At 44.3% G+C, this 21,089-nt stretch overlaps 1 protein-coding gene across 1 annotated transcript in view; it reads left to right on the forward strand.

Annotated features, from left to right (window-relative positions):
- Positions 1 to 682: 682 nt before the first annotated feature.
- Positions 683 to 21,089, forward strand: part of LOC129385407 (uncharacterized) — a 168,761-nt gene continuing 148,354 nt past the window's right edge. The window contains exons 1-3 of the mRNA XM_055072048.2: positions 683 to 1,015; positions 6,052 to 6,200; positions 13,056 to 13,111. Of these exons, the coding sequence (XP_054928023.1) occupies positions 6,143 to 6,200; positions 13,056 to 13,111 (114 nt within the window). The 5' untranslated portion in view covers positions 683 to 1,015; positions 6,052 to 6,142. The remainder of the gene's footprint in view (positions 1,016 to 6,051; positions 6,201 to 13,055; positions 13,112 to 21,089) is intronic.

Consider the following 21,089-nt stretch of genomic DNA (forward strand, 5'->3'; position numbering starts at 1 on the left):
TTCCCGTTTTACTGTTTCGCTCGTTTTGTTTTCTTCGTTTGTAATTCTGTACTAAAAATTTCTAGCTCCAATGGTGTGAAGAGCTGAAGAATAATCTCTATGCAGTAATCATTACGACTACTCGCCGTGGTTCCTAAGTGGCTATGGTGTTAGGCTGCTGAGCACGAGGTCGCGGGATCGAATCCCGGCCACGTTGGCCGCATTTAGATGGGGGCGAAATGCGCAAACACCTGTGTACTTAGATTTAGGTGCACGTTAAAGAACCCCAGGTGGTCGAAATTTCCGCAGTCCTCCACAACGACGTCACTCATAATCAGAAAGTGGTTTCGGAACATAAAACCCCGTAATTATTATTTAAGACTGAAAATCATGAAATCCTGCAGTTCGCGTTTGAGCGTTGTTCAGTGTCGTTTTCTGCATCCAATACCGAGCTTGCCGAAATTGTGCAGTGTCTCTGAACATATTCACCGTCGCTTGGTCGCGTGCGGTTCAAAACGACGTAGTCGTAACAATCTGTAGAGTTCTTTAGCATTTATTTATGCTCTCTTCTCTCGCATAGCTCGGCGCGGCCATAGGTGGGAGATTAGCGCTCGATTCCGAGACAAACAATATATCCATATATATGGCAGTGAGAAGCACTCTGATATATTTAAAATTCTTGATAGCAAAACGTATTTACAACTTAATACTTACTTCACATCGATAGCTCTCAGATTCAGCAGCTTAACGTGTTCTTAAGATCTTCAGACACGGTTGTCTCCGCGCGGACAGTACACGTCGCGTCTGTGATTGATCACTGACAGGTGTTTTGTCTTGACTAGCATAGCTTTCTCGATTCGCTCCAGAAAAGACCTCTGTAGATCGTGACCGTGTGTGGTGTGTTATTTGGATGCACATAGCGTCAGCAAAAAAAAAAACTAAAGTAAGATAAAAAGCCCTTCTTCATACCTGCAGCGACAGGTGACACTAGGCAGACAGTGGTGTGCCCTTAGCGTGAGGGGCTAGATGCTCTAGGGTAAGCTCGGAATTCCATTTTCCCCTTTTGCTGTTTCTTTCTCTTTGTCGTCTCCGTTTAGAATTCTGAACTAGTTACACTTTCTAACTACGATATGATGGAGCATTGAAGAATAATCTCTGTACAATCAGCGTTAAGACTAATAATCAAGAAATCCTGGCGTTCGCGTTTGAGCGCTGTTCTGTATTGTTGTTGCTTAAGATAATAGGCTTGTCGAAATTTTCCAGTGTCTCTGAACATCTTCATGGTCGCCTGGTTGCGTGCGCTTCAAAACTACGCAGTCAAAACCACCTGTAAAGTTCTTTAGCATTTATTTATGCTCTTTTCTCCCGCGTAGCGCAGCGTGTCCAGAGACGGGAGATCAGCGGTCTCTTCCGAGACAAATAAACAATATATCTGTACATGTGGAAGTGAAAAGCACTCCGACAGGTTTACATTTCTTTAGAGCAAAGGGTATTTAAAACCTAATACTTACTTCCGATCGATAGTGCCAAATTCAGTAGCTTAACCTGTTCTTCAGCTTAAAAAAGAAAGATAGAAACAAAGGCTTTCGTCATACCTGCAGCAACAGGCGACACTAGGCAGACAACGCTGGGCCCTTAGCGTTAGCAGCCAGTGGCTCTAGAGTAACCTCGGAAATCTATTTTGTTTTCTTTTTCCCTTTTCCCGTTTCTTTAGCTTTGGAATTCTGAACTCCGTTTGACATGCTGAACTGGGTAAACTTTCTAGCTACGATGGCATGGAGCACTGAGTCAGAACCATCCACAGAGTCAAAACCATCTCTAAAGTTCTTTAGCATTTATTTATCCTCTCTTCTCTCGTATAGATCGGCGCGGCCAGAGACGGGAGACTTACGGTCTCTTCAGACACAAACAATATATTGACTCATCTACTTGTTTATCGGGCGACCACGTTTCAACGCCTAACTAATGTTATCGCACAGCGCAAGACGCGCCTCCATGTATCGGAAGTGTCTCGAATGTTATCGATGGTTCCATGCGCTGTCTGTGACCGAACCTTGCGTAGTGTGATTGCATTTGTGCGCGACGAGAATGATGTAGAACTTTGTGGAAGACACGTGGGTCTTAGCAATTACTCTGGAACATTCGACGACTGATATATAAAAGCTGCCTCGCTTGACCTGCTGATCAGATTTTCACGGTCGCCGACTGTGTTCGCCACTGTCACCGTTGTTTAAGTGTAGCCTGCTTTGTGGGCACAAGTTCACCCAATACATGTTAGTTTCGTCTTTCTAAGTGTTGCAATTGTGTTCTCTATACGCCACTACCACGTGACATCTCGTAGAGGTGCTTTTAGTTCATGTACCGGACGCCCCCGACAAGCCGTGTTCCAAGCCCGGACCACAAAGAGAACACCAACGTAGCCTCCGACCATCGAGCGAGCCGCCGGCTAAAACAGCTGTCCCCGTTGCATGGACTTCTACCTGAGAAGACCAAAAAGATTGTGACCAAGGCAACCCAAATGGCAGAGGCAGCGCAACCCATCCTTCTGCAACAGCCTAACGAGCCACCGACTTTCCATGGATCATTCTCTGAAGACCCAGAATCCTGGTTGGAGATCTATGAACGAATCGCGTCTTTCAACAACCGGGACTCCGGCGAGAAGCTGCGGCATGTATAACTTCGCCTTAGAAGACGCCTGCAGAACATGGTTTGAGAACTGGGAGTCGAGCTTGACAACATGGGACCGGTTTCATAGCGGCTTCCTGCGGACACTTACAAGCGTCGTGCGCAAGGAAAGGGCTGAAGCTATGCTAGAAGCCTAAATACATCTACCGAAGGAGACAATACCGATCTTCACCGAGGATATGACAAGCCTGTTCCGGTAAGCCGACCCAGAAATTTCCGAAGACAAAAAAGTGCGCTTCTTGATGCGAGGCATAAAGCAAGAACTTTTCGCCGGACTGTTCCGCAACCCACTGAAGTTATAACTGAGTTCTTGACAAAGGCAACGACGATTGAGAAAACTCTAGAAAACCGCACTAGGCAATATAACTGCCAAGTGCTCACGCCGCAGTGCGCCATCCAAGCACTGGGCTCCGGTGACCTCCAAGAGACCATCAGGGTCATTGTGCGCGAAGATCTGCGCAAGATGTTTCCTTCGTCGCAACCCTTGTCCTTAGTCAATGACTTCGTAAAGGGCCCACTTCGACGATCACTGGGCGTTATCGAAGTGCAGCCCCGATCGCCTCTGCCCGTGCCGGAAGCGATGACTTACGCCGCCTTCGCCCATCGTCAAGGTCCCACTCCGCGACAACGCGAGGACGCTATAACGCCACAATTCCGTCGTCCACCGCCGAATCGCTTCCAGCACACCCGCGCGTCGCCCAGCGCAGCCACCCGAGGAAGACGGACATTTGGCGCGCCCCCAACCACCGCCCGCTCTGCTATAACTACGGGGAAGCCGGACATGTCTACCGCCGGGCCAATACCGTGAAATGAGACTACGAGGGTTCACCGCCAACGCTCCGCGCTTGCAGCAAGGTGAGCGCCCTCGCGATATCGCCTACTGCCTCGCCGCTACTCAGTGGAGCTCTGGAGAACCGTTCCGTTCGCCATCACCACGCCACTACCTGTGGCCACAGCGCCTTCCATACACTGGCACAGCCCGAGGCCGCTCTGCGAGCCCATATTTGGAAAACTAAAAGCAGCAACCGATGAAGGTGCGGTTGCTGCTCGTCAAACTGACAAAGATCCTCCGCCGCCTACGAAGCCTGCGAAGAGACTACCTCGACGAAATTAGGACACGCCGTCCCGACGAAGTCTGGAAGCAAAAATACGCAGACGAATGACCGCCTGACGACGCCACGAACCAGCGACAGGTCAACGCGACGCAGCCGTGATCTGACGCCAAGGCCTAACTGCAACGCAAGACAAAGAACCACCGATCTCGACCTGCTTCTCGACGACCGCGCAGTCGCCGCCTTAGTGGTAACAGGGGCCGATTAATTCATAATCAGTGGACAAATCGCCACCCAGTTGAAGAAAGTTAAAACTGCATGGGAAGGCCCTCAAATTCGCACCGCTAGAGGACACTTCATTACGCCGACTCAAATTACGCCGACTAAAAAACAATTACCGTTCATGACCCGACTTACCCTACCACCTTCATTATCCTCCAACGGTGTTTACGAGACGTCATTCTCCGCATGGACTTTCTGAACCAACGCGGCGCAATGATCGAGCTGACGTCGAAATTGATGACATTGTTAGAAAATCAAGCGATACCGTCGTAGAGTTCTCGTAGTCACCACGCCTTCACTGTGCTCGAAGATAAAGTTAGCGTCCCGCCACGCTCCAGCATTATTATTTTCGTCGGGACCGAAACACCCGCTGACTTAGAAGACGTCATCGAGGGTGACCAACATTCTGCCGCCTAAAAGATGTTATCGCGCAGCGCAAGACGCGCGTGCATGTATCGGAAGTTTCTGGAATGTGATCGATGGTGTGCGCGAGCCGATTAATATAGAGCTTTATGGAAGGCACGCGGGTCCCAGGGATTACCCTGCAACATTTGACGACTGATGTATAAAAGCCGACGCGCTTGACCCACTGATCAAATTTTGACGATCGCCGACTGTGTTCGCCGCTGTCGCCGTTCTTTAAGTGAAGCCGGTATTTGTGGGCACAGGTTGGCCTGATAAAAGTTCATTTCGTCTTTCACAGTATTGCTACTGTGTTCTTTATACGTCACTACCACGTGACAATATCCATACATAGGGCACTAAGAAGAGCTCCAATAGATTTACAATTCTCTATAGTACAAGGCACTTAAAACCTAATACTTACTTCCGATCGCTAGTTCCCAGATTAAGCAGCCTAACTCGTTCTTTAATATCTTCCTACATGGTTACCTATGCACGGTAAGTACACGTCGCGTCTGTGGTTGACCACTGGCAGGTGCTTTTTCTCGATTAGCATAGCTTTCTCGATTCGCTACAGAAGAGACCTCTGCAGACCGTGACCTTGTGTGGTGTGTTATTCGGATGCACATCCCGGCAGTGAAAAAAGAAAGAAAGAGAACTGGCAAGAACGCACTACATCGCGCGAGGTTTGAAACAGCGAAGCTGATCGATTAGGGGCTATTCCGGCTACTGCTAGGGTGTAACTTGGCTGCTAATAAGGTTGTAACTTGGCTGCTGCTAATTTAACCTCCAGTGTTTCTGGGGCGTCTATGGGAACGTTTATCACATGTTCCCGTAAGCCGTATTGACCATAGCCATGCGTTAGTCGTCGAATTTTCATGAACAGTATTCGAGGGGTTACCATACGTTCGTCCACCTCGTTCAAATGCGGTAGTCAGGCTGGCTTGGGTGGATACTTGTTGCGGTTTGTCACGCTGAACTGCGGCACCTTCCCGCGTAAGACCGTTTCTTGAATGGGTCCTACACAGCCACATCTCGTCGTTGTCGCTGGCCTCCAGGAAGATGTCTCACAGCACACACATGCCCTGTGCACGTTTCTCGACAGACCGAACCATGTTGAGCGTCGATAGGTTCGAGTCAAACCACAGTCAATCGCACGCTCGTCAGAAGTGTTGAAACTCCTGGGTGAAGAGCGAGCTCGGCGTCGCTCCTACTTTCCTCCCGCACTGTGGGGTCTTGGAGTAATCATCGATGCATCGCAGCGATCCTCGCTCTCTCTCGACTGGCGTGTTCTGGGCCTTCGCCTAGCATCAGCAACCTCAGGCAGTATGCGTTTGAGAAACTCTAGCTTTCTTTCTTGTTTTACTTTTCGTTCAATTGCGACAATGTAACAATTGTCTCTTTTTAAGACATAGTGTTGGTGTTGAGCGTTTATGACGCGATCTTAGGACAATGCTTAGAAGCAGAGCAAAGAACATCTGCATTGTATACAGATTCGTCCAACTGTTTTAAGTGTACATTCTAGGGGATATCGAATGAGAAGTAGAGCTAGGAGGCTTACTTTTCAATTTTAAATAAGTCATACGCAAACGCTCTAAACAGAACCTTGTCTATTGTTCTCGGAAGTCAATATTCTGTCTTTACATCACAGAACACGCACGAGCAGCTACAAACAATTTTGCCGATTCCTGGTGTAAAAGACGGACCCTTTATTCGGCGCCAAACGTCAGTCATTCGCAAAGATGTACATCCGGCTCTTGGCTCCATTTGCACTATATGCATTTGTATTCGCCAATCACTGTAAGTATATCACATAATGCAATATTGACTATTAACATTTAAGATTCATTGCGATGATAGGGATGGTGCAGAATTGTCAAATGGAGTAAGCTCTCATCTTTGTTTTGAAGCACTGCGTTATGCCTACATAGTCAGGAAGGCCAGACAATGGCCATTTATATCAAATTTCAATACAATATTTCCTGGCATATATTTCTATATGGACGAAAACAACCAAATATGCATATTTTATAACAACCTTATTTATTTTTTGGCATCAATTTATTTTGAGTGCTTTATGAAGAGTTTATCAACATACGTTCGAGAGATATAGCAAGGTAATATCGTAAGAGTACTACACTAATCATTGGACCAAGAATTGTGCAAGATATTGCGCTTTTACACAGCACGAAATGACGAAGACATATGTCGACGTACAAACAGGAATAGCGCTGTAACTACCAAAACTAATCATCATACCTTCCTGATGCAAGGTTCCCTTGAAATACACGAATGACTATGTTTTCTTCTATCATAAGAAGTCATATCATATGATATGACTAATAAAAATCGGGCCCCTCGGTTAACCCCCTTTGTTCTCGTTTATGTTTTCTTCTGACCTTCTGATCTCTCGATTAGCATTCTTAGGATATTTTGTGCTCTTTGCTGCTTGCTTCTGTATTCTGAACGTTTCTACCAACTTGGGTCAATGTGTATTTCATGATCTAATGAGCACATCATCAGGCTTCCATGTTGAGGCATCCGTGTCACAATGACCCAATAAATCAACTACAGCCAGTGAGTATGGAGCAGTAGTTTTATTCTGCCCTTCAGTAAACCTCTTTCGCACCAACTACGGTTACTGGATATGCGACACTGGGTATTTGCCGCTCTTAACGGACCAAAAAAATAAAAATAATTCATCTCCCAATGAATTCGGATGATATTAAATTAGCATTGAATAAATACAGTAACACGTGATATTGCCATTGTGGAAACGTGTGCGCCGCTAGGATCCTCTGTCGCACTGCACACGCTGCGCGTTTAAGCTGCCCCACCTGGAGATCGCCGAGTGTAATGCATTCGATGGTGCAGCAGTGGATAAATTTTCTTGCACCTGTTTTTGCCGTCGAACTGCGCGGAATATTGCAGCGTCGCATTTTCAGCTGCCTAATTTTTACATCACAGAAATACATTGAAGAGCACTAGGCACCTAGTGGGACCTATTCAGTGACCGAAGTTGGCGTGATGTTCATTGAAGAGTGGCACAAACCTACTCGAATATACCCAGTGCTCCAAGTTGGCACTAAGCAGTTTCATTGAACGGTTTCACTTACCTAGGAACTAAGGTCAGCAGGACGGTTGCTTTTGAACGTTGTTCCATAAACACAGCCACTCGATGTGCTATCCAATGAGCCATGCAGAACCCATCCCATTGCCTAAGTTTGCGGGAAAACGGTTAGAGGTAATAAAAGAACCCCACAAATTGCGTGAAATACTCTATATATACTTGGTAAAACACGGGAAGGCGGTGAGATGGAATTGAAGACCATGACCAAAACGAGAACGAGGTAAAAGCGGGATCCGACGTTACGACAAGTGGACTTGTCATATGTCGCCTCGCAAATGTCAAGCCCACTTGTCCAAACGTTGGCTGCCGCTACAACTTCTTGTCATTTTCTTCATAGTTAATAGATGCTAATTAGTCCCCATTTAAAAATGCTCGAAATTTCTATTTAAAGATAAGAGTTGGTATATTTTCTTTTTCCTACTTATCTCGCCATTAGCACTGTTAGAATTATTCACGCTCTTAGTGGGTTGCTTCTATCTTCTCACCGTTTTCCACCAACTTGGGTTAACGTGTAGTTCATGCTCCAATGGGCACATCGTCGGGCAGCCATGTTAAGGCAACCATGTGAAAACAAACCAATGCATCAACTTCAAGCAACGAGTATGGGACAGTACTTAAATTCCGCTCTTTATTAAACCTCTTTCACACTAACGACAGTGACTGTGTATGTGATATTTGGCATGTGCGGCTCTTAACGGAACGATAAAATTCAATGGAATCAATCTAACAATGAATTCTGATAATATATGATTAGAATCGAATCAATAGAGTGGCACACCATATTGCCGACGTCGAAACGCGTACGCAATTGGGATCCTCTCTCGCACTGCCCAGGCTGCACACTATAGCTGCCCCGCCACGAAGTCAGCGACGGCCAAGGATTCGATACCACACTAGCGGATAAATTTTCAAGGATAATTTTTCAAGGATAATTTTTTCGTCACTGAAGAACGCCGAAAACTGCAATGTCGAATTTTCAATTAATTAAGTTTACATCACAGCGATACATTTAGGAGCACAACAAAACCTAGTAACGCCGACTCAGTGACCGAAGTTAGTATCAGGTTCACTGAGGAATGGCACATATCTACTGCATACACGCAGTACTCAAAGTTCGTAGTACCGAGGTTTGTTCAAGCGATTGGCATGCCCAGTAACCCAAATTGGCAAGACAGCTGCATTTCAACCCAGTTCCATAAACACAGCAAATTGATGTGCTACGCAATAAGTCATGTTCTACCCATCCCTGTGCCTAGGTTTGCAGGAAAACGGTTCCAGGCATAGAAAGGTAACACTAGAAAGTGCGTGAAATTCCATAAAGATCCCAATAACTTCCCGTCTAAACATCCTTCAATATGTCTCTGGTGACAGGCGAAATGAAAGCTGTGTCCTGTATCTTGAGACGATATTGCCTTAATATATATTCACGTGTTCGCCACGTACGGATTTCGCTGTGACGCCGCTAGTCGGCGCAGTATGTCTTAAGGAATAAGTTAGAAGGAAACGCGGCAGCACACACGCCTCAACGATGACAAATTTCTGCGCTGACCATCTGGTGTGTCTACATTGCTTGAGTGCTAGTGACATTATTATCCATAGATATCTTTAGGTAGGTTTTGCTGGAATCCTTTTTAAACAATCGCACAAAAATAATAATTGCAAATATTGACACGCTGTTTTTATACCTATGTACTGATGGCCTAAAAAGGCAATGGGAAAATTTTGGTAGTGTATACATCCCTTCGAGATGGCTGGCTACATTATGCAACTAGCAATTTGGCTCATCGACGGCTGCACTACCACTCCACAGTCACCTTTTTTATACAGGACAGTAAGGAAAAGTCGACATACTTACGCTCGTGCCAAACACAGTTTGTATAATTCTTAGATCATTGAAACGCTATTCCCATAATAAAATCAATAAAGATTGTTGCTAGGGCTTTGCTACATCTAATGCATATCACTGATTTGCATTAGCAAATCATTAATTCGCAAATCATTGATTAGCCAATCATTGATTTGCAATTTTTTGCATATCATTGATTTGTTGTTAGAACATTGTTTTTATTATTGGCGGTGATTAGCATTACTACCAATCATTGTTACCGTCGGCAGATTATGTGGGCAAAATAATGAGACATCATGACACAAGTTGATCATTTATTACATTAAAATACATCGTGCTCACTGAAGTAAATTTGGTCTCTGAATGTTGCCTGTTGAGCTTGCGAAGAAATACCGTGCGGAAGCACCCAAGAAATCGCGGACGAAGAGTCAGGCTTTTTCATCTCCAATTACCTAGTGACACATAGATCAAATTATCATTTAATCGTTTTTCATGTCTGTAGATAACGAGTTGAAATCTGATGCCCCAAGAAGATGTTAATTCTAGGAGCCAAAAACAGTTTATCAACGGAATCGAGAGTGTCAAATGTGATGATTTTCAAATCTATAAAAATACTGCCACTTGGGAAGTGGGAGACTAATTTCAAAATAAACAAGTGTGCCAGACAAACAACACCCACGTGAAGTGTGGGAGCAGGTTATGCTGCGTCGGAGCCCAATTAGAGGGGTGCACAAAATACGCCATGAGCACGTCGAAAAGTTGAATATCTTTCCATGTGCACTGGAGCAACCAATGGACTTAAGCAAGCTTGAGAAGGGAAAACGATATTGCATACTGTAGCGCTAGCAAGCGCAGCAAATTCGTTTAGCCATACTCCTCGGCTGCTTTTCTAAATTTAGTACCGAAGTGAGACGTATATGAGTCAGTGTTACAAATAGATAATATGGAGCAAATGTAAAGGAAGCACCCGTATTCAAGGAGTACCAAAAAAACTGTGGTGAACTGACGGAGTAATGACTGAATCAACCAGCGGAATAAATATTGAAACGGAACAGCAGCAGGAAAAGGACTTACTCTGAGGCATTAAATCGACAGCCTTGAACATTTAAAGCCAATACTGGTCATGTAGGCCAGCTTTTTAGTTAATGAACTACCATAGTTTGCCCATTACAGTAATTGAGAAAATGAACTATACTATGGAACAATATACTAAATTAGTGCAAGCCCATTTACAAAACCGTGATGCAGCTGCCTTCTGTGCGTCAGTGCTACTGATCTTATTCTTAAGGATTGCTACTATAGAAGATTGCTTTGACTGTGACGTCACAAGAATGAACAGTTGTAGTAGAATGGCACAGCTATGTAGTTTGTTTATTTAGGCGGTCGTCTTTTGCTGCTGCTCTCTCAAGGTGTTTGAGGTTATAGGTATGTTGAAGTGATTAAAACTAAGACGTGTATCAACATCATGACATATGTCGTTCAGCCACAAATGCTTCTATTTCCAACTGGAGTAGCATTGGACATAACAATAAAAGTAACTGGTAGCATCGCAAATTTGTAGACGAAAAGCTGTTGAAACATTCTCACTCTTAAAGAGCTTCTGCAACTCAACTGTAAGGTTGTAACGATGTATATTATAAGGAATCATCTTCAGATGCACTTCCCGCAACATAAACCAGTTCATAAACTAAATTTATGTCTTCTTCAACTATTAGGAAGGCTTTTGGGCCTTGAAGAATTGTTATGCTAATTATCACGAATAAACATATTATTGCATAGTGTTTAGTGCAAGAGTTTTATTTACAAGTTAGTATTTTCTTGTCGGGCAAATAAACATCACTAAAACCATTTGCATATAAATATACTATCCTACGGTGGCTGCCGTAGTCCTCCATAAAGAAATCAACAAAATCCCCATAAAGAAAGGCGTCAGGCAGGGAGATACGATATCTCCAACGCTATTCACAGTGTGTTTACAGGAGGTATTCAGAGACCTGGATTGGGAAAAATTGGGGATAAGAGTTAATGGAGAATACCTTCGTAACTTGCGATTTGCTCATGATATTGCCTTGCTTAGTAACTCAGGGGGCTAACTGCAATGCATGATCACTGACCTGGAGAGGCAAAGCAGGAGGGTGGGTCTAAAAATTTATCTGCAGAAAACGAAAGTAATGTTTAAGCGTCTCGGAAGAGAACAGCATTTTACGATAGGTAACGAGGCACGTGAAGTGTTAAGGGAATACATCTACTTAGGACAGGTAGTGACTGCGGATCCGGATCATGTGACTGAAATAATCAGAAGAATGAGAATGGGCTGGGATGCCTTTGACAGGCATTCTCACATCATGAACAGCAGGTTGCCATTATCTCTCAAGAGAAAAGTGCATAACAGCTGTGTCTTACCAGTTCTCACGTACGGGGCAGAAACCTGGAGGCTTACGAAAAGGGTTCTACTTAAATTGAGGGCGACGCAACGAGCTATGGAAAGAATGAAAGGTGTAACCTTAAGGGATAAAAAAAGAGCAGGTTGGGTGAGGGAACAAAGGCGAGTTAATGACATCTGAGCTGAAATCAAGAAAAAGAAATGGGCCTGGGCAGGGCATGTAATGAGGAGGGTAGATAACCGATGGTCATTAAGCGTTACAGACTGGATTCCAAGGGAAGGGAAGCGTAGGAGGGGGCGGCAGTAAGTTAGGTGGGCGGATTTAGATTAAGAAGTTTGCAGGGACAACATGGCCACAATTAGTACATGACCCGGGAAGTTGGAAAAGTATGGCAGAGGCCTTTGCCCTGCAGTGGACGTAACAAGGTTGATGGTGTAGATGATGATGATACTACTCAAGGCCTAGACATTTATGTATAAGATCCTCCATCATTTCTCGTAATGTGTGTCCCTATGAACAATGCGACAGTTTCATCCGCACACCACATGCGTAGACGTACTCAAGTTGCGAGGCTGCAGGCAGTGATGCCAGGTAATCAATAGGAAACTTGTCAACAACAGTGTTCTGCGTACAAAGTACTACGACACGTCTATAGTTACCTATAAATCCATATTTTGTTTCCATAATTTGCACTCTCATTCTGCCTAGCTGGCGTGCGCTAATCAAGTGAAAATACATAATTTCAAAAAGGCGGTGTACTTGTGGGATCACGTAGCAGGAAGACAGCCTTAAAATTTATTGATTTTCTTATTTATATAATGTTTTGATTTTGTGGCATCAAGTATTAAAGATGCGAAAATACATCACAAAATTCTTCGGCTATAAATTTGCTAGAAGATAAACAACTATTCGTAGGTGCTCCTGCTTCACACCTGAAAACTGAATTCATGCAAACATTTGCAAATATGTTTGGGCGTTTATGAGAAAAGGTATGTTACATAACATACTGACGTGCCAGCATTGTAATGTGGCTTTACATCTTCATGCCACTTTAACTTTCGCCATTAGCAGGTTTAATGACATCTTTGTAACAGTAAAACTTCACAATTGAAAAGTATATTTCAGATTTGTTGATCAAATGTTTTCCTTAGTGCGCGTTTCGTTCATGTTATGAGCACTGGTTCTGTATATTGTTATTCTTTAATGTGCTAACATTTGGTGCACTGTGATCAACAACTCGCTTCATAGTTCATTGATGTAGACTTCACCTTAAAACTCCTTATTTTCATAATCAGCCCCATGCCTGGCTGAAGGCTACCGTGAAACCAAGAAGTCCTACCTTTACGAAATCGTAAGTAAACGTTATAAAATTTAGAGTACCTGTGATTTTCGATTTCTGCGGTCTTCAACACTTGCAATTCTAAACAAGAAAAGAGAAACCGGTGAAATAATTGCGCCAAGGTCTCGTAAATGTAATATATCTAAAAATGAGGTAATAGGAATATAGGAAACGTGGAGGTGTTTTGGTGGTTGTCAAACATAGCTGGTTGTCATACAGTATTGAGGTAAAATTTGATAATTCCGAGCTGCTCAACTTGTCGATTAGTAAAGTCGACACCACGTACACTCTGTGTATTATCTGTCGGCCACCAAAGTTGAATACACACAAATATATCGAGGAACTGCAGCTTTTACTAATTAAGTATATGAACTAGAAACACCTGATTTTAGTAGGCGATATAAATATAGATATCTTCCAAGAGTCTCAAAGGACTGTAACTGATTACCTTAATTTGCTAGCTGAACATGCGTTATACAACGCAATAAATGAGTACACAAGAGAGGAACACTTGGGCTCAAAAATTTCCAAATCGTGCATTCAACACATCATCCTTCGATTAACCAACCAGTGGTATACATCCAGAGTCGTTAAGCAGAAACTAGCTGACCATTATTTTGTCCTGTTAGCAGTTGTGTCTGAAAAACCAATAAAGAAAGGAAAGGCTTTGGTTACAAGAACTATTATCGATCATGCAAAAGCTGACACTAAAATTAAAAATACAAACTGCAGTGCACTGTTACCGCTTGATCACTTAACCATGTACAGTAGTATTATTTAAACATTCAATAGGATTTACGAAGGTTCCAATAAAATAGTAAAGGTGGAGAAGAGAAAGCCTGACAGTTAATGGATCACGCCAGATATAATAGAATTGTGCTACCTTAAGGACAAAGCTTGGCAGAAAAGCAAGAAAGAACCACAGGATGTTACGAAAAGAGCAGAATACTGTTCACTAAAAAATCTGGTGTCAGCGAAATTGCGACTTGCGAAACGAAGATACCTGTCACGAGAATCCTCGTTAAATAAAAACGATGTAAAGAAAACGGGGGCATTGGTACCTGATGGGCTGATCGAAACACGCATGCGTTGAAGATGTGATAAAAAAGAACTTCCCCACAGTAGACACGGAAGTAATGTGTGATAAGTTCAGTGACCCGTTCTTGCATGAGGCGGAAAAACTAAGAGCAACAAGTCGCGATAGGCACACCGAATACAAACCTAAGCGCACATGTGCGAACACATGCAGCTTTTCTGCCAGATATATCTGAAGTCGAATTATGGAATATCATCAAGGGTTTGAAGGAGTGGAAGCCACCGGGTTTTGATAAGATTTGTAATCGAGACCTCCGTAGTAATTTTAAGGAACTAAAAGAGGTATTATTAAAAATACTGACCGGAATATTTCAAACTGGAGATATTTAAATTATGGGGTTTTACGTGCCAAAACCACTTTCTGATTATGAGGCACGCCGTAGTGGAGGACTCCGGAAATTTCGACCACCTGGGGTTCTTTAACGTGCACCTAAATCTAAGTACACGGGTGTTTTCGCATTTCGCCCCCATCGAAATGCGGCCGCCGTGGCCAGGATTCGATCCCGCGACCTCGTGCTCAGCAGGCCAACACCATAGCCACTGAGCAACCACGGCGGGTGAAACTGGAGATATACCGAAAGGAATGAAAATCTATGTTGTTAGGCAAATATACAAAAACAGAAAAAAGAGTGACTGCGGAAACTACAGACCGATTTCTATCCTTTCAGCGCTTGCCCGCAAATGCAAAAGCATGTAGCATCCGTGCTGCTGTCATTCTGTGATCGATTTTCACTGAAAAATAATGCGCAATTTGTATATATGCAAGAGAGAATAATAATTTTGGTTATATGAATTTAATATGTTGTTTCACTAACTGCCTGGTCATTTTACAAGCACTGCATGCTTAGATTTACCAGCAAATTCACCCTGTACAAAGAACTTTGGACAAATAAATGAATGAATGAATGAATGAATGAATGAATGAATGAATGAAAAAAATCTAAAAATGAGTTTGTTAAGAAAACAGCGATTGTCAAATGAAATGTCTAACTAAGAGAATGAGCAGCTGAATGCAGACGTAATTAAAATGTTGTGCATATGCCGGAAATCTTCACAAGTGGTAAAGGCAGGTTGTTGAGTCAGAAGATTACTTTTTTATGCGCATACGCCAAACTAATTATGGACAGTTTATTGCAAATTTTTATCTATTTCATGGCCTATTTAATTGCCTGTAAGTTATAAAAAGGGTACCAACGTCTTTTTAGAAGAATTTGCATTAGTACTGCTAGAGTAAATAATGATTAAGTTCTTGATCATTTTATTTATACGCTATTTATAGATTGCAGATCACCCAGAAGTTCGACACTCGGTATTGGGAATTCGAAAGGAAGCAGGTGTCTTGTCGCCAGCTCTCAGGCAGCTGTCTCTACACATACTACACGAGACATTCACGGACCATCTGCACATTCACACTTATGGCTCGACAACTGTTGGCGAATTTACAAGAGCTGTTATCTCCAGGGCAGATCACGACTCTCAATTCAGTTTAAAAATTTTCATCGCAGAACATCGACGGCCGCGTAGCTTGCTGCACTTCGCAGCGCACTTCAAATGATTGATGAAATCTACCATGACGTAAGAGAATGCTTACCTATTCGAAGGCAGCCCTGAATAGTTTGTTACCCGTTCTACGTCGTGGGCCGCAAGAGAAACTTCTGCTGGGTATGTGGCGGCTATATTACCAACTTCGAGGAAACGCACATGGCTTCACTTTCAGTGGCTCCCAGGGCACTGCGGAATCATGGGCAGCAAACTTTGCGATGAAGCTGCTAGGAGGGCTCATGAAAATGTTGGGAAAATAACCCATCGCGCTGTCAAGAACCGATGAAGCAACAAAACTTCGCATACTCGCACGTGATGACACACGATCAATGTGGAAGACGCCAAGTTTTCGGCACCTAGACTGCACCACCTGGACCCATCTCTTCGACTACGCATTCCATCTTGACTTCCCCGAATCGAGGCAACTGTTGTCTGCCGAGTGTGCCTTGGAGTGGCTTTTTACAAATGCATTTGTAGCGACAGTCCCCGACTACGTTGTCCCCGCCACGCCATGGGTGTAATTGTCTCGGCCAGTTTACTTAGCCTTGCCCCGTCGTCAGGGCCATTGCCCGCTATATTTTCCTGGAACCGAGGCAGCTTACCCGACCGGGACGCCTACCCACTCCACAAAACCTGCTTTTGCTTTTGAATAAAGCCAGTCGACTCTCCGGTCTCAAGCTGGCATTCTTTGCCTCCGCCAAATTGAGCTCCCAACAGGTGACGATCGGGGACATTTGCCCTTTTTTTGAAACATCAGTCATAGACGACACTGCTCCTACTAATGCTGACAGAGACGACGCCCCAATTACGTCTGCTGTCATCGCGCCAGAGCTTCAGCTTTCCAGTTTTTTTTCTTACCAATCCCAGAGTTTGGTTTAGGCATGCAGAGGCCCGTTTTCAACTATAGCGCATCACTTTACAGACAGCAAAGTACATGCACGTCGTCGCCGCACTACCCACTGAAATCGCCGACGCCAGATACGACTTACTAGCGGGTACGCCTCGGGCCACAGCATACGAGGGCCTGAAACGCCCGGTCCTGCAGCGCCTCACACCATAACAAAAATAGGCTCCAACAGTTCCTCTGCGAAGAACTCGGCGAACAACGACCGGTACAACTGCTACACGGGTTGCGTGAGTAACTGGGTCATCACTCCGAAAACGAGAGGAAGTTCCAATTTTACGCGAGCTGTTCTTGCAACGCCTACTGCAGTATGCACGCATGGTACTGTCAGGTTTTGACGCGACGACTCTAGATCGGCTCGTTGCACTCGTTGACCGTATATGCGACTGCTTGTTGCGGCAGAGCTACCTATCGCTGCGAGAGTCTCAGGGCCAGGAAACAGACTTTCGCGCCTGGAGGAAACAGTCTACCGCTTTACCAGTGCACTGAATACGCTGAAGACTGGTGGCAACACTAGTGACCAACTTCGGTGAAAGCACTTCTCTTCACAGTCTCGCAGCCATCGAGAGACTCGCTCCAGCATTTGTGCTGGTAGTGCCATCTCTTTCGTAAACACATTCTTTACAACCTTAAATTCCAGATAGCCTATCTTATTCCAGATATGTTGGCGGCATGCATAAAGGAGTCAAGTCATGCAACCTCTTCCCCTTTGAGTGACAATTCCAGCTACGTCTGAACAAGCTGTTTAAATGGGCGAATGAAAATCTTGTTAAGCTCACTCCCAAGAAAAGCGCCTCTTTCTTCTTCACAAGAAAGAGATGCCTGGTCCGATAGCATATTTAACTCCATGGAGTACACGTACCTCTAAACAGAGAACATAAATTCTGAGGCATCGTACTAGACTCAAAGCGCTTAGCTTTATACCCTACATAAGCTATAACTGCCTCAGTCCGGAGATAGCCATTCTTGAATGGTTTAATAAAACTTCTTTATTTAACATAAAGGGGCGCAAAAGAACGTAAAAAAATTGATGCTGGTAAAAATATCTAAGAGATGGTATGTCGCTTGCTAGTACCTACGTGGGCAGTACTAGGGCGCATGGAACTCGAGGAAACAATTTCTACTTTGGGGGGCAAGAAACACGTCGCATTGTCAGCGCTTTACTCGCTATTTCGCTTTGCACTCAGAGTTCCAAAATTTCACCTGGAACTTGTGCTTGGCATGCTCAGGAAAGTGTTCAATCATGTCGTAGCGCACCTCTTCCGTTGGGAGAGGAATTCGTTTGTATTTCTTAGGTGCAGTGGATTCTTCATCACTTTCCTCATTCAAATTAGACCCCACTTAATCGGGTAGGTCAGCTTTATGAGCATCTCAGCTATGTTTGTTTTGAATCTGAGCAACTCAAGCCTATCCTTTTTAAGAACCATGTCCATATCGCAGTCCATCATCTAGTGCACCCAACTGTTGCAGCAGGCCATGTCCAAGAAATGGGTAAAAAAAGCACACAGTCCACTTCTATATACGCACCAAGATTCTGTAGTAAGCCATAAGGCGGTCAATGCGGTCGGTCAAACTGACAATGTCAGGTTCAGCGACAAGACAACCAACTTTGACATTGACAACCAACCTGATCGACCGCTTCGTGGCTTGCTACAGAGTGTTGGTGCGTACATAGAAAGAGACTGCGTTTTTTTCACCGATTTCTTCGACATGGCCTGCTGCAACAGTTGGATGCACTACATGATAGACTGCGATATGGCCATTGTCAGGTTGAGCGAGTTCGATTTTCTTTTCTTCTTTCGACCACGTTTGGCACTTCCATTCTGGCTCGATTTCCATGCGGTGGACAACAAAATGACTGACTTGTGCTTCCAATGAACCAGACAAAGTTTGTGGCTGTGTACTCTACAAAAGGACTCTACATGTTTCATGGACCTGTCATTTGGCATTCCTAGTGCTTCGCCATTGCTGCAGTTGGTCATGATTGGTCTTGACCCGCCGTGGTTGCTCAGTGGCTATGGTGTTGGGCTGCTGAGCACGAGGTCGCGGGATCGAATCCCGGCCACGGCGGCCGCATTTCGATGGGGGCGAAATGCAAAAACACCCGTGTACTTAGATTTAGGTGCACGTTAAAGATCCCCAGGTGGTCGAAATTTCCAGAGTCCTCCACTACGGCGTGCCTCATAATCAGAAAGTGGTTTTGGCGCGTTAAACCCCAAATTTAATGATTGGTCTTGTTAAAAAAGTTCTTTAAGAGCAAGCAGTCCTGTAGTTTTATTCGAGTAAAGTATCTATAGGTGAAGAAAAAGGTGACATCATGTCGATTCACTCTTTTAGTCAGTTCATTTACAAGGGGTCTCCCAAGGCACAGTTCCTTGAATTCCTCATCAGGAACAGCTCCCTTCCCGAGGTGAACTGCGAAGTACAAAACTAAGTCGTGAGACGCCGTCAACACAAAATTGTTCAGCTCAACAGGGTTCGAGATTCCTGGGATACACTGCCGCAATGGACACCTGCCAATGAAAGCAATCATTTGCTCGTTCACGCAGATTTCTCCTGACTGAGGTAGCTCCAGGCATGCTTTCCTGTTCTCTTTATTTGTCTGTTACAGACAGCCCGGAAGCAACGTGCAGGTCACTTCTAAGCTCAAACCACCCGTCACGCTGCATTGCATTCGTGATTACATCCACACTTAGGTGGCGCGACCACTACATATGTACTTTTAATATCTTCAGGACACCCATTAAAATATGAATGCCTGCAAACGTCTGCATCTCTCTTGCATCCGTGTCAATGGATTTACCGCCCCTCTCTTGAACAAAATACAGATTAGACAGAGCAGCACATTGATTTCAAAAGACTTCTAGGAAGTACGCTGAAAAGTAGATGTAAAGCGATTTTGGTTCTTGCGCGCGGGTATCAGCTCCTACTCCACTGAAGTTCACACTGGTGAACCTAGACAAAAGAAAAAAGTTTCCGATCCAAATACTCTACAACTTATTATAGGTTAAGGGGAATATCTATTTTGAAGTGAACATGCATGCGCTAAAGTAAAGATATAAATGCTGGTACGCTCTAGTTTTCCAAAAGCAACGTTCGTTGGACCCTGTTTCACTTGGTCATCACGGTCGTCAGAACTGCTGCTTTCCACGTCGGATTTGTCCTGACCTTGTGCGGAGTATCGATTCAGTCTGGGTTATCCCAATCAGACAAATCAGGCTCATTTTGCTCCATAAGGGCCTGAATTTCATGTGTGAGGTATATTCAAATAGAGCAACCGAGTCTCCAAGTACCCCATCGGATATGCGGAGCTGCAAGCACGTCTAGTTTCTATGATTCTTGCAAAAGTCGTACTAAAGATGTCACAGCAATGGCTTTGGTGTGTCATCTTTGTGATCGCAGCTACGAAGAATAAAAAGAGCGCCATAGGGCCAAGTAATAAAAATGTGCTTACCGCGCGGACGAAAACGTGCGTGTGGGCTGCAGGAAGCCATGTTTCACTCTCTATGTGGTGGGCCCGCCAAGAAATATAGCGCCATCTCTGGTCACAGAGCGCGAAATGCAAATTACCAAAGCGGGTATTATGAGAAACGAAGTTAGTATTCACTTTAGAAAGCGTTGTAAAATTGTATATAAAGGTACCCATTTGGGTACTCCTGGAACGACGAGGCCAATAAGCGTAAATGTCTAAGACGAATGAATATCCTTAAAGCACTGTAGCACACAAGAGGGCGCATTGACAGGAAGTGCCTCATGATGTTGCCCAAGAGCCTTATAGGTTCGCTTTGGAACTACGGCAACTTTGTTTAACAATCTGCCAAACCCAGCGTCCTCAAGATGCCAGATCCTGTGCACCATCTAGCTATCCAACTCGCAACCACTGTCGTCAAAACAAGTCCCATACAGAGGCTCTATGTAGAATAAAATGAATGTTATTTTGTTCTGCAAATGGCTTATTCTAGTTTCCTATATTTTATGAAAGTAATTTCAAGGTGTGAACACCCGTGCTATGTTACAATTAAGATGCATGTAGTAGTCTTTTACAACCAACCTTCTGTGAGAGCGCCCTTCTCACTGCGTGTACGAAAATTGAAAGCGGATGTGGATATTCCACTTCATACAAGATGAAAGAATTGTTCTAGAGAAGCCACTTTTGCCATGACTGTAGCCGGAAATAGGGTGTCACAGGTCATTTGTCGAAATGAGTAAACATGCTTCCGCATACGCTTCCTTTAACTCCAGTGGACGCACTCTTGCCCATAAATATACACAGACACAGTCAAGCCCCGTTACAGCGTTTCATATGCAGCTGCTGCTCTATCAGTCTCAGACTCTGACGCCCTTCACCTGGGAACCATCATCTTCACTGTAGAAGCCTGTGCATTGAAGGTTGCTGTGAAACATAGCCAAATAATGCTACCAAAAGCAATTATATTCAGACTCCTTACA

The sequence above is a fragment of the Dermacentor andersoni genome, chromosome 8, assembly GCF_023375885.2.
Source record: "Dermacentor andersoni chromosome 8, qqDerAnde1_hic_scaffold, whole genome shotgun sequence".
Classification (NCBI taxonomy): Eukaryota; Metazoa; Arthropoda; class Arachnida; order Ixodida; family Ixodidae; genus Dermacentor; species Dermacentor andersoni.